General features: G+C 44.3%; 1 protein-coding gene across 1 annotated transcript in view; it reads left to right on the forward strand.

Annotated features, from left to right (window-relative positions):
- Window positions 1-4,509, forward strand: part of MRPS31 (mitochondrial ribosomal protein S31) — a 28,688-nt gene extending 24,179 nt beyond the window's left edge. The window contains exon 7 of the mRNA XM_037057602.1: window positions 4,099-4,509. Within this exon, the coding sequence (XP_036913497.1) occupies window positions 4,099-4,328 (230 nt within the window). The 3' untranslated portion in view covers window positions 4,329-4,509. The remainder of the gene's footprint in view (window positions 1-4,098) is intronic.
- The last annotated feature ends 7,877 nt before the right edge of the window (window positions 4,510-12,386 follow it).

Raw genomic sequence — 12,386 nt, forward strand, 5'->3', positions numbered from 1 at the left:
ATTTTTTAAAAGATTTTTTAAAATTTATTTTTGGAGAGGGGAAGGGAGAGAGATAGGGAAACATCAAGTTAGTGTTAAGTTTCAGAGTGATCCTTGGTAAGGGATTTTATTTGTTTAAAATCAGGTTTCTCAGCATCATTGGGTCCTTTATCCTGGAAATTTTATTTTTCCAATTTTCTTGTTTTTAATTTGCCTTTATTATTTGACAATATAGGCTTTCCAGTCTCTTTCTTCTCTTTCTCTTTTTGTTCTAGCTTCTGGGAAAATTCCACAATGTTATCTTAGAACCTTTCTCTTGGGTTTTTGTCTCTGCCGTCATATTTTTAACATCTAAACTGTAATTTTAAAAAATTGTTATTCTTGGCTTAGATTTTTAAAAGATTTTATTTGTTTATTTTTAGAGAGACAGAAAGGAAGGGAGAAAAACATCAGCATGTAGATGCCTCTCCTGCGCCCCCTACTGGGGGACCTGGTCTGCATCCTAGGCATGTGCCCTGACTGGAAATCGAACCGGAGACCCTTTGGTTTGCAGGTCAGCACTCATTCCACTGAGCCACACCAGCCAGGGCAATATTCAGTTTTTGTTTTATTTTTTTCCTGCTACCCACGTTCTTTTAGTTTACTCAAAGTTGTCGTCATCGTCTGTTTTGGAGTTTGTATTAGGTTAACACTAGCTGGGCTTCGCTGTGATACCATATACGGTCATATACAGACTGGTACAGCGGGGAGTTATCCTATGTAACGGTTGGAGTTCCCGATCAGAACTGAGCTGCGCAGGTTTCTCCGTCCAGGTTTCTCCCTCCTCGGTTACCCTCCCACCCGAGAGCACCTTCTCCTTGGGTGTGTAGTTCAGGAGGGTTCCCAGGGCCCTGTGCTCAGGCTCACAGGCAGGGGGACAGGCTACGGGAGAAGCAGCTCCCCTCTCTTAAGGGCCCTGGCATGATCATACCACCGGTTGTTTCTGCTCAAATCCCATTGGTGAAATGTAGTCGTGTGGCCAGGCCTCACCCAAAGGGGGCTGCCGTAGGTGATGTTGGTGGACATACACATGCAGCTTTTTCATTCTTGTCCTGTGATAAAAAGGTCAAAGGGATTTAAAACGCTGGGTCCCAGTTTCCGCCAAGGTGTTTGTCACTTATATTGGCGGCTTTCCTAAAGTGCCTGCTGTCGAGGCACTTGTGTTCACACTTTAGAGGAAGGCATATGAAGCTGCTCATTGGGTTGGTGTGCACGGCGGGCTTGCCGACGGCAGGCTGCATTTCAGGGGGATCTGGAAGGAGCCCACTTGGAGATGGTCACAGTGCCCGCCGCACTGGTGGGTTCTTCTCGTTGAGCCCCCCAGCTCTCCAGAGGCCTCCCTTGAGCTGCATGGAGGAGGGGCTGGGGGAGCCTCTCACCAGTCAGGTACAGGCTTCTCTGTAGTTCCTCGCTGATCCATTCAGTGACTTAGTTCTTTTTCCATTTTAATTTCTCCGTAAAGTAAACTGCCCATCTCCTTTGGGACTGTGCAGCAGCGTCACCCATGGGTGCAGGTGGGGATGGGGTGTGGGGGATAGAGCCCTAAACCCGTTTCCATTAATCATCTGGTTTTGTCCCTCCTTCAGTGGTGGGACAAATTTCAGTGGTGCGGTGGTCCCCACCTATTGGCGGGGGGTGCATTCCAAGGCCCAGGTGGATGCTTGAAACCACAGATAGTACTACACCCATTATCCTGTATTTTTGCATGTACATATACACCTGTGATAAAGTTTAATTTATGAACTGGGCATAGTAAGAATTAACAACAGTAACTAATAATAAAATACAATAGTTATAAGAGTAGACTGTAGTAAAAGTTACGTGAGTGCCGTCTGTCTGGTTCTGTGAGCTGACACGGCACCTGCGTGATGAGAGGGAGAGCTTTATCCAAGTCAGTATCAGGGCACATGGGCTTTCTTTAACCTGTGCACATGGCGGGTTACATGGACTTTCAGGTACCCAACCACCCTTGCATGTATGAAGTAAATCCCACTTGACTTTAGGGTATATCTTTTTATACATTATTAAATTTGTTTGCAGAATTTTGAAAAAAGTTTTTGCCTCTAAATTCATGAGAGATATTGGTTCAAATTGTCTTCTTTCTCTCTCTCTCCTTTCTTTTCTTTTTTTGCTTCATGTCTTTGTTTTTTATAACAAGGTCATACTGGCTTCATAACATGAGTTAGGAAGTATCCCTTCCTCCAGTTTGTGGAAGAGATTGTGTAAATTGGTGTTAATTTTTCTTTAAATGTTTGATAAAATTCTCAAGTGAACTGATCTGGGCTTATAGATTCTTTGAGAGTTTTTAAATTACACAATCCTTTTCTTTAATAATTATAAGACTTATCTATTTTTTTGGACGGTTGTTTTGGTAGTTTAATGGATTTTATTTTCAGTTGTCCTTTTTCTCTCAGATTGTTGAATTTGCGAGTGTCAGGTCCTGGTGGTGCCCCTTTACTCTTCCTCTAATGGGGTCTGGCTTTATAATAATAACCCCCTTTCCATTCCAACGTTGGTGGTTGGCACCTTCTCTGCTTTCTTCTTTATAGGACCTGGTAGCGATTTATCGATGTTACTGATTTTTTTTAAAGAACCAGGTATCAATTTCATTATTATCCTATTTTCAATTTATTGATTCCTGCTTATCATTTATTTATTCTTTCCTTCCTTTTGCTTGCTTTAGGATTACTTTGCCCCTCTTCCTGGGTCCCTGGGGCACTTAGAGGGTGGGCCACTTCCCCTCCCCCTCTCATGTGTGCTGGTGGCGCCGTGTTCCCCGCTCACCATGGCCTCAGTGGTGGCCTGCACATTCGGACGTGTTGTGTTTTCATTTTTGTTCTCTGTGCGTTTTTAAAATTTCCTTTGAGATGTCCTCCATGGCCCATGGATTATTTATAAGTATATTAATTTCCAACTGTTTGAAGATTCTCCTGTTGTCTTTCTGTCACTCACTCTGGTTTGATTCTGTTAGGATCAGAGCACCCACCTGTGCTCAGTGATGGCACCTGTGTTGCAGCTGGTCTGGGACCCTGGCAGTGCTTTCCTGGGTGCAGGCTGCGTAGATGCCCCACAGGCATCTCTGTTCCGCCGTCGCTCGGCGGAGCGTTCTGTGCACACCAGTTTGATCCTGATGGTGGTGATTCCTCTGTATCTTTGCTAGTTTTCTGCCTGCTGATTTTCTCAGTTGCTAACGGTGGGATATTGAAATACCCAAGTATAATTGTGGATTTCTAAATTTCTTCTTTATTTCCATCATTTTTTCTTTCATGCATCTAGAAACCTTATTGTTTGGTATGTACATAATTCAGATGCTGTCTCATCTTGGTGGATTTATCTTTTTATTATGTGATGTTCCTCTTTCACTAAAATAATTTTTTTGCTCTAAAGTCTACTTTATCTAATATTCATATGCCCACTCATGCTTTCTTTTTTTAAAATTAATGTTAGCAAGATACATCTTTCTCCATCCATTTACTTTCACCCTGCCTATTGGAGTGAACTTCTTGTAGATAGCATATATCGACTTTGCCAACCTGTGTCTTTTGATTGCCATATTGTAAAGTAACTATTGATTTGTTAGTACTTAAGTCTCCAGTTTTATTATTTGTTTTCTGTTCCTTTTCTCTATTTCTCATTCCTTCTCTCCTCAGCTTCCTGTGGGCTGCTGGAACATATTTTAGGACTCCATTCTGTTTCGTTGATGTATTTTTAAGCATAGTTTGCATAGTTTCCTTACTGGTTGTTTTAGACATTAAAATATTAGCAGGGATTGCTGCTGTACTTTGAGCATTTGCACTGTGTTGAGCTTTGTGAAAGAACTTTATAAGCTTTGTGTCTACTTAATCTTTACAACAAACTTATGAAGCAGATGCTCTTTTAACCTTGATCTTAGGCCTGAGGCAACTGATGCTCAGAGAAGTTAATTAAACTCCCAGGGATGCAGTTACTGAATTGGTGGGCAAACCTGGGGTTCGACTCCAAAGTTCATGCCTTTCATTGTAATACCATATTACATTAGTGTTAATTTTATGATGTAGGTTTTACACTCAGAACTATAATATGTTTTGTCCCATTTTTTAGGTTTTGATGATGATGGTTCCGAATTCCATGAACATATATTTCTAGATAAATACCTGGAAGATTTTCCAAAACAAGGACCGATTCGCCACTTCATGGAGCTGGTGACCTGTGGCCTTTCCAAAAACCCACATCTGAGTGTTAAACAGAAAGTGGAACATATTGAGTGGTTTAAGAATTATTTTAATGAAAAAAAGGATATTCTAAAAGAAAGTGGCATACAGCTTAATTGAAGAACATGGACAGTTTTATTTCAAGATGTTTGAGATTAGAACTAAATAAAATAATTTTACTAGAAGTTTACCTATATGGTATTAATTATTGCATGTGATTTGAATGGTATAAATGTCAAATTATTTAAAAATGTACAGCCCTGGTTGGTGTAGCTCAGTGGATTGAGCGTGGGCCTCTGAACCAAAGGGTCGCGGTTCAATTCCCAGTCAGGGCACATGCCTGGGTTGTGGGCTGGGTCCGTAGTAGGAGGTGCATAAGAGGCAACTATGCCTTGCTGTTTCTCTCCCTTTCTCCCTCCCTTTCTTTCTGTCTAGAAATGAATGAATAAAATCTTTTTAAAAAGTCACCTTGTAGAAATTGAAGGGCTTATTCTAATTTCTTCTTGCACATTAGATCTTAATGCCAAAGTTGGAACTATTTAGATTATATTATGGTGTTTCGCATTGTGATTCAAATTCACACAGAGTTTGGGTCTAGAAAGAAATCCTCAAAACAACAGTTTTTAGTGACGCCAGGCCAGTGGTGCCTCAGGCCCCTGGCACAAGCCACCAAACCCACCAGGCCTCAAACAGTAAGACACGTAACAACACAAAGCGCCGTGAATGCACATTAGCAGAGACAGCACACAACCTCACGAGCCTTGGGAAGCCTTCCAGTCTCGGACTTACCATACTGAGGACATAAAATATGTGTAACAGTGAAATCACAGCAGGAGATTGTCCTAACAGATTTGAAAAAAATTAAAATTCGTGACGGAGTTTCACAATAGGTTGAACACAGAAACATAGATCTAAAGAAATTGCACATATGCAGCAAAGAGAAGCAAAGAGAAAAATATGAAAGGAGTAATAATTCATGTAAGAAAGTAATCACATTTCTACGGTGTTCTTCCTGTATTTGTCTGTCCTGTCCTCTTTCCTCTGTGCTTTGGAGTGAGAAACTTCTTTGCATATCTCCGCGTCACTACGAACTGTGGCGGTGAGAATGTGATGTAATCTCGCAGCCAGTTCCCCTCCCCCTGGAAATGACCTCGTGACTCCCATCTCGCAAGGTTTACAGGTAGGCGTTAGCCTTGGGTGGTGCGGGTTCTGCAGTACCTGGCACATACTATATTCTGCAAAGATGACATCAGTTTTCTTCACGCTCCTCCCAGGCCCCCAGTGTCAGGATTTTGTTCACAATTCAACATTTATTTTGGGGGTGGCAGCCAGCTCCTTTCACAGTTTCAGATCTAGTTATCATTACCTTGAAACAGAATATTTAATGTTTATGAGGCATTTTTCTCATCCTCCAAAATCCATACAGTCATTTCATCGCTGATGCAGGGGACTCCTGCTTCCGCAGGTGGGAATGGAGACAGGGAGGTGTTGGGACAGGAGGGTTTGTCCTTGGACGGCTCTGGGCTGTCTTACCCCCGACGGCTTAAATTCTCTCCCACCGAGAGGGAGCCCAGCTCCGTCCAAATGAACAGGTGCCCTTAGTGAAGGTTTTACCCTGGTCTGCCCGGCTATCTCTTTGGGGGTCCCCAAGAAGCAGGATAAAAATTGCTATTCCCATTGACTAGTAGGGGGGCACTGCTTTTACAGCATGTGAATGGTTGGCACACCTTCCACTCACTCCGTCACACGTTGGGCATTCCCAGCGCTCTGCCGCAGCCTGGCATTTGCTGGTCTTGAGATGTCATCTGAAATGTCACTTCTCCAGAAAAGCCTTCTCTCCGATTTGTTCAGTGGGTCCTCCCCTCTTACTGTTGATCACCCCTGTTTTCCTTCCAGTATTTTCCTACGCTGATCTCCCTAAGGGTGTTGCAGGGAGAGGGAGGGTCATGTCAGCTTCTGTCACCTGTGGGAAGCCATGTGCTCAAGGCCTAGCACATTGCTGGCTCCCAAATGGGCACTCAGTGAAACCGGTTGTGTGAGTAGAAGATGGAAGGAATAAAACATGCTTGTGGGAAAGAGAAAGTTAACGATTCCATTGCAATACACCCTGACCAGTGTCGGGGGGGAAAGTGGGCTGAGGTGGAAAAGACGGGCATCACTCGGGACACGTCGCCGACAGCTTCCTGCAGGAGAGGTGTCTCAGGCCGCACGGTCTGCGGACGGCCGGGCGGATCTGCCTGCTTCCAAGGGGCAGAATTAGAGGGCCATCTGTCCCCCCATAGAGATAAGCCGCATACTCCAAAACTGGCTTTGTTGGCAATAAAAATGATACTCTGGTCTCTGCATGCCACACTCTTCACTGTCTGTCTCGTAAATGGTTCAGAACTTGGGAAGGGGAGAGGCACATTTATCACCCTTTCTCATGCTTTTAAAGCTGGTTACTTAATTCTTATGTCCTCCTTTGGTCTGCTCCTCTTGCCATTTATAAAAATAGATTAAACCGACATGATCCCATCTTAGGGAAATACTACTTTTCTTTTTAGGAAAAGGAAACAGAAAAAAAGTAAATGACTAACGTATTTAATCACAGCGCAAAGTTAGAAATCTCACTCTTTGTGGTTGCCAACACATGAGTAAATGGCCACAAATTAGATAAAAATTCCTTCATGGTTGTCTTCCTGGGATTCAGTAGATTAGTATAATTACACTTAATATGTCTGAAAGGAAAGGTATGCGTCATTGTGGCATGTAAAATATGATCAGGTCACCATGCCCGAAAGGCGGAAACAGCCCCGATGTCTGTCAACAGATGAACGGACAAACAAAATGGGTCATGTACGTCAATGGGGTGTCATTCAGCCTTAAGGAAGGAAGTCCTGACACATGCCATGGAGTGGAGGGACCTTGAGGACATTATGCTGAGTGCAGTACGCCAGTCAGTCACAAAAGGACCTGTCACAGGATTCCCCTTCCATGATGTGCCTGAACAGTGGAATTCACGGAGGTGAAGGGTAGAAGGGTGTCCGTCGGGCGGAGGGGAGGAGGGCGCGGGGAGTTACTGGTTAATGGGGACAGTGTCTGTTGGGGAAGATGCAAACATCCTGGGGGTGGACGGTGGCGATGGCTGCGCAGTAACATTGATGGACTTAGTGCCACTGACCTGGGACAGAAAGAGTTAAATGGTGACTCTCACGTTCTGTATACCTTAATCCAGCGCCTTAGACCGCTTGGCCACACTACCTTTATGTTCTGTATACCTTATTACCAGGACACCTTTTAAAAAATATGACGAAGGGCACATGGTGTGTATAATGAAGATACGCCAGCCATTGGAAGGAGAAATGCTCTGTTCTCAAGCCCAACGGAGGGCCCTGTACCACCCCAGGAAAGAGCAGATGCCAGGCAAGGGCCCAGGAAAGCTGGGTGGGGGGGCGGTTCAGTGGCTGAGGTCGGTGGTGTGGCGGGTTCCCTTCTTGCTACAAATAATTACTGTGGCGTTCACGATGGCTCCCATTGTCACGGCCACTACGGACAGGGTGAAGTTCACAGCAACGGTGCTCTGTGCTTCCCAGGTACTTCCAGAACATTCTCCAAGGCAGGCATGATTCCTCCCACAGGAACTGAATACATTTCCTGAGGTTGCAAATACACAGTGCAGCCAGGACTTGAACCCTAGATTGGGTTCCAGGACTTGAACCCTAGATTGGGTTTGGCAACTCCAAAACCAAGTGTTCTTTATCCATACCACTGGAGAACAGTTTACGAACAATTGTATGATAGTTGGGGGTGAATGGAGTCAGAATTTCTTCATCTGGGTTCAGTGAAGTATACTCACAGGACGATCAGAAACATGGGAGCTCTGGAGTGATAGTTAACAATCAGATGAAAAATCGTTACAGTTTCAGAGCGGAGGAGGGTGGGAAACTTGGTGAAAAAGGCAAAGAGATTAGGCAAAAAACACAAACCAAAGAAACCTCATAGACACAGACAATAGCATGGTGATGACCGGAGGGAAAGGGGGTGGGGGAGGTAGAAGGAAGTAAAGGGGGAATGAATGGTGATGGAAGGGGACTTGACTTGGGGTGGTGAACACACAATGTAATATACAGATGGTGTGTTATAGAATTGTACACTTGAAACCTATATAATTGTATTAACCAGTGTCACCCCAGTAAATACAATAAATTTTGTAAAAGACTTTATTTATTTATCTTTAGAGAGGAAGGGAAGGAGAGAGGGAGAGAAATATCAATGTATGGTTGCCTCTCATGTGTCCCCTGCTGAGAACTGGCCTGCAACCCAGGCATGTGCCCTGACTGGGAATCGAACCAAGATCCTTTGGTTCTCAGGCCCCTGCTCAATCCACTGAGCTACACCAGCCAGGGCACAAAAAAATTTTTTTAAAAGAATATAAAAATTATTAGAGTTTAAAGAGTGGAATAACAAGGCAATCAAAGAGTTTTGGGGGCTAATTCAGCAGAGCTATTTGGGACTGATTTCTGGTCAGGGCACATGCCTGAGTTTGGACCAGGTCAGGTCTCCAGTAGGGGGCATGTGAGAGGCAACCACATTTTGAAGTTTCTCTCTCTTTCTCCGTCCCTTCTCCTTTCTCTAAAATAAATAAATAAAATTTTCTTAAAAAGGGCTGGTAAGTAAAACATAGCAACTGAGAAACTGAGAAGTCATTTTTTGAGTGTCATTATGAGCATAAGGAAAATTGTTCTGTTAGACCAGGGGCGTCCAAACTTTTGGTGTCTCTGGGCCACAATGAAAGAAGAGTTGACTTGGGCCACACATTAAATACATAAACACCAATGAAAACTGATGACCTAAAAAAAAGGTTCATGCATAAGTTTTGTGAGATCCGCCACCACAGGTAAGCAAAAAAAGTTCTCACATAATAACCCTAATTATGCAGCAGCCCTTTCCATAATCTTTTCAAATCATCAATCAGGTCCCAAGTTTGTGATCACTGATATAGAAAATGTGTGTACCTAAGTAATAAGACTAAGTAATGTTTTTAGTAAATTTATGATTTTGTGTTGGGCCACATTCACAGCCATTCTGGGCTGTGTGTGGCCCATGGCTTGTAGATTGGATGCCCTCTGCTAGACTCTAGGTTAGGTTGTAATAAATAATACAGGGACTGGTGATTTAGAGAGGCCACTGACTTCCGACTTTGAGTATACCTCCATCCCCTACCCCAAGAGCATCACCAAGAGGGATTGGGAAAAGAAAGGTCAAGAAAGTAGTCAGGTAGGCCGTATTTGTGGCTGCTAAAAAATCCTTACATGGGAAGGGAGTTTGAAATGTCCTCAAATGAAGCGTTTGATTTCGATGGACTGAATTTCACCATCTGAAGACAGCTCACTGCTGACTCATCAGCGTGTAGAAATGACAGATCTGAATGGGATTACGATCTTCATCGAACTTTCTGAGATGTTCAAAATTAAGAATCCGGTGACTTCTGCCGTGGAAACTGACTTTGGTTAATGAACACATTAACACAGGAAGCTACAGCACAAACTGGCATTTACAGTGTCTGGTCACCTCTACACCAGATCAGTCAGCAGAACATGGAGGGGGAGGCCGAGCTGATAGGAGCCAGAAGTTACAGAGCATGACCCATGGAATTCTGAAACTGAGAAAGACAAATAAACATCTCGTTCTAACTCTCTCGTTTTATAGCCGTAGAACACTGAGGACTAAGGAAGTGCCTTGCTTAGGGTTTTACAGTTTCTTAGAGGCCAGACGGGGACTAGGACCCGAGACATCGGACCAGCGACCCTCCCACGTTATACCTAGAGAAGGTAAAACGGAAGGTTTGGAGTGGAAGATCCCAGGCACTGGGAAGAGGCTCCATACGGCCAATGGAGGCATTAAACGAAAACTCTCTGAACGTCTAGATCTCTCCTCTCAAAATAGGGAGAGACACCTGGTGCTATCGATTCACCTGCCTGAAGAAATCTCACCTGGGAGCTTGGTACCTGCTCTGGACTTGTCTTCTGCATGTGGCCAGCAGCTGCCGGCCTGCGATCTCTCCTCACATCTCCCTAAGTCCTTTCTCCTCTGGTAGTTCTACTTCTTCTTGTGGCTCATGCTTCCTCCTCCTTAGTTTACTTCATCCTTTGGGGAGGCACACCCTGCAACAAGTGTCTGAGACAGGGAGTATGGTTAGTTCTTGCTATAATATGCGACTTCATAACCAGCCACAAAACTTTGAGCAGGCATCAAGCCTTCAACTTGATTCAGCTGGTCTTCTTTTCAGCTACTAATCCTGACTGTTACGAGAATCACCTGGGACGATTGTTAAAGACAGCTCCCTGGGACCCTCCCCAGACTTTCTGATTAGAGTTTCCAGGGCGGGGACCTGGAAATTTCTTTAACAAAGTGACTCAGGTGACTTTTTAAAAGATTTTATTTAATTTATAGAGAGAGGAGAAGGAAGGGAGAACGAGACGGAGAGAAACATTGATCAGTTGCCTCTCCCACTCTCCCACATGGGGACCTGGCCTGCAACCCAGGCGTGTGCCCTAATAGCGCATTGAGCCAGCAGCCTCTTGGCTTGAAGGCTGGTGCTCAGTCCACTGAGTCCCACCTGCCAGGGATGCTCAGGAGATTTTATCATTCCGCAACTATGATGAGCACTGCTGTAGATGTCGGTTCTGTAAACCCAGGTCTTCGCAATTTGCCCCAGGTAGGCATATTGGAGCTTTAAAACAAGGAGTCTGACTGCCCCCGTTCAAAACTGCGTAAGCCATCATGTGTCTGTAAGTGTGGCCCCCGAAAAAGAAGATACCTACTAAAAATGGCCCCCCCCTGCTGGGCTCAAATCAAGACAAGACAGAGCCTAGCAGTCATTTCTACACAAGTGCCTCTCATGTAAACTGCACTTCAGGGAGAAGTCCACACTGAACCGCTTGCCTCTGCACTGCATCTCTGCCACAGGGAGCCACCAGCTGAGCAGTCCTTATAAAGCAGTTCCCGGAATCCTATTTCAGCCAATCGGACTGAGGCTTTTCCCATCCAACAGGAGCTGTGCAGCTATCAGCTTCTTCACTGACCATTCAGACTCCATCCTGATGAATCAGGACAATGCCTTTTGGACCAATCAAACTGAGAAGATTTGGAGACCTCATTTACATGAGAATGGACCAATCAAAAAACCAGAGGCAGGGGCTTCCTTTTGTATAAGTCAGCTCCCCTCAGTCACTAAGGGTACCTTTCCCCTTTCATTAAAAATTATTTTTAATTTATTGATTTGAGAGAGAGAGAGAGAGATCAATTTGTTTTTCTACTTACTGATACATTCATTGGTTGAGTCCTGTATGTGTCCTGACTGGGGATTGAACCTGCAACCTTGAGGTATCTGGACGACACTCTAACTGAGCTGCCTGGTCAGAGCGAGGCATTTCTCCTTCCCCTTTGCACTGAAGACTTTGTTCCCCTGCTGGAGCTGACTAAATCTGAAACCCCAGAGATGTCTTACCACAGCGGAGTGGAGCTGGCCAGTACAGGCCAGAGCAGAGCTGTCACAGCCCAGAGGGGCCTGGCCCCGGGGTGCTTCCCAGCACTCCTGTTTTCACAGCTGTGCTGTGTCACCAGTGAACTATTTGCCCCGAATAAAGTTTCCTTCTTCGCCACCACACTCCAGACTGGGGATTCCTGTTGGTTTTCAGTTGGCACCGAGGACCATGGGTTGACATGAGTCTCAATCTATTTTTATTCTTCCTTTGAGGTGTTTTAATTAAACCATGGAATACAGATGCATATGAGCTCCTCCTTGGTAAGAGTGACTTACATTTTCATAGACTGAATTATTAGAAAAAAAAACTTGTCCTGTCACTTCTCTTCTGCTGGAGCATGAGCCGAGACGTAGAGTTGAGTCAAATTGATAATGTGCTTTTGACCTTATGAGAAATGAGCCCTCGAGGCAAGCACGGGTTTTCAAGCTGCCTAGTTCCTGCGAAATTATAATGGGTAGGTTTGGTTTCAGAAGAACTCAGTTAAGGCAATCCCCCCCCTGCCGACAGTATGACTAATAATGGCCGTTATTAAAATTGAAGCTAAAATACCTAGAATTAAGATTTTGGCAGAACGCACTGACATTCCTAAGTTTTGGACATTTTAAATACATGCCTTGATGAAACAAACGTTCACTTCTCACTTAGATTTTAA

Source organism: Sturnira hondurensis, unplaced genomic scaffold (assembly GCF_014824575.4).
Source record: "Sturnira hondurensis isolate 20B ecotype Veracruz unplaced genomic scaffold, ASM1482457v3 Scaffold0009719, whole genome shotgun sequence".
NCBI lineage: Eukaryota > Metazoa > Chordata > Mammalia > Chiroptera > Phyllostomidae > Sturnira > Sturnira hondurensis.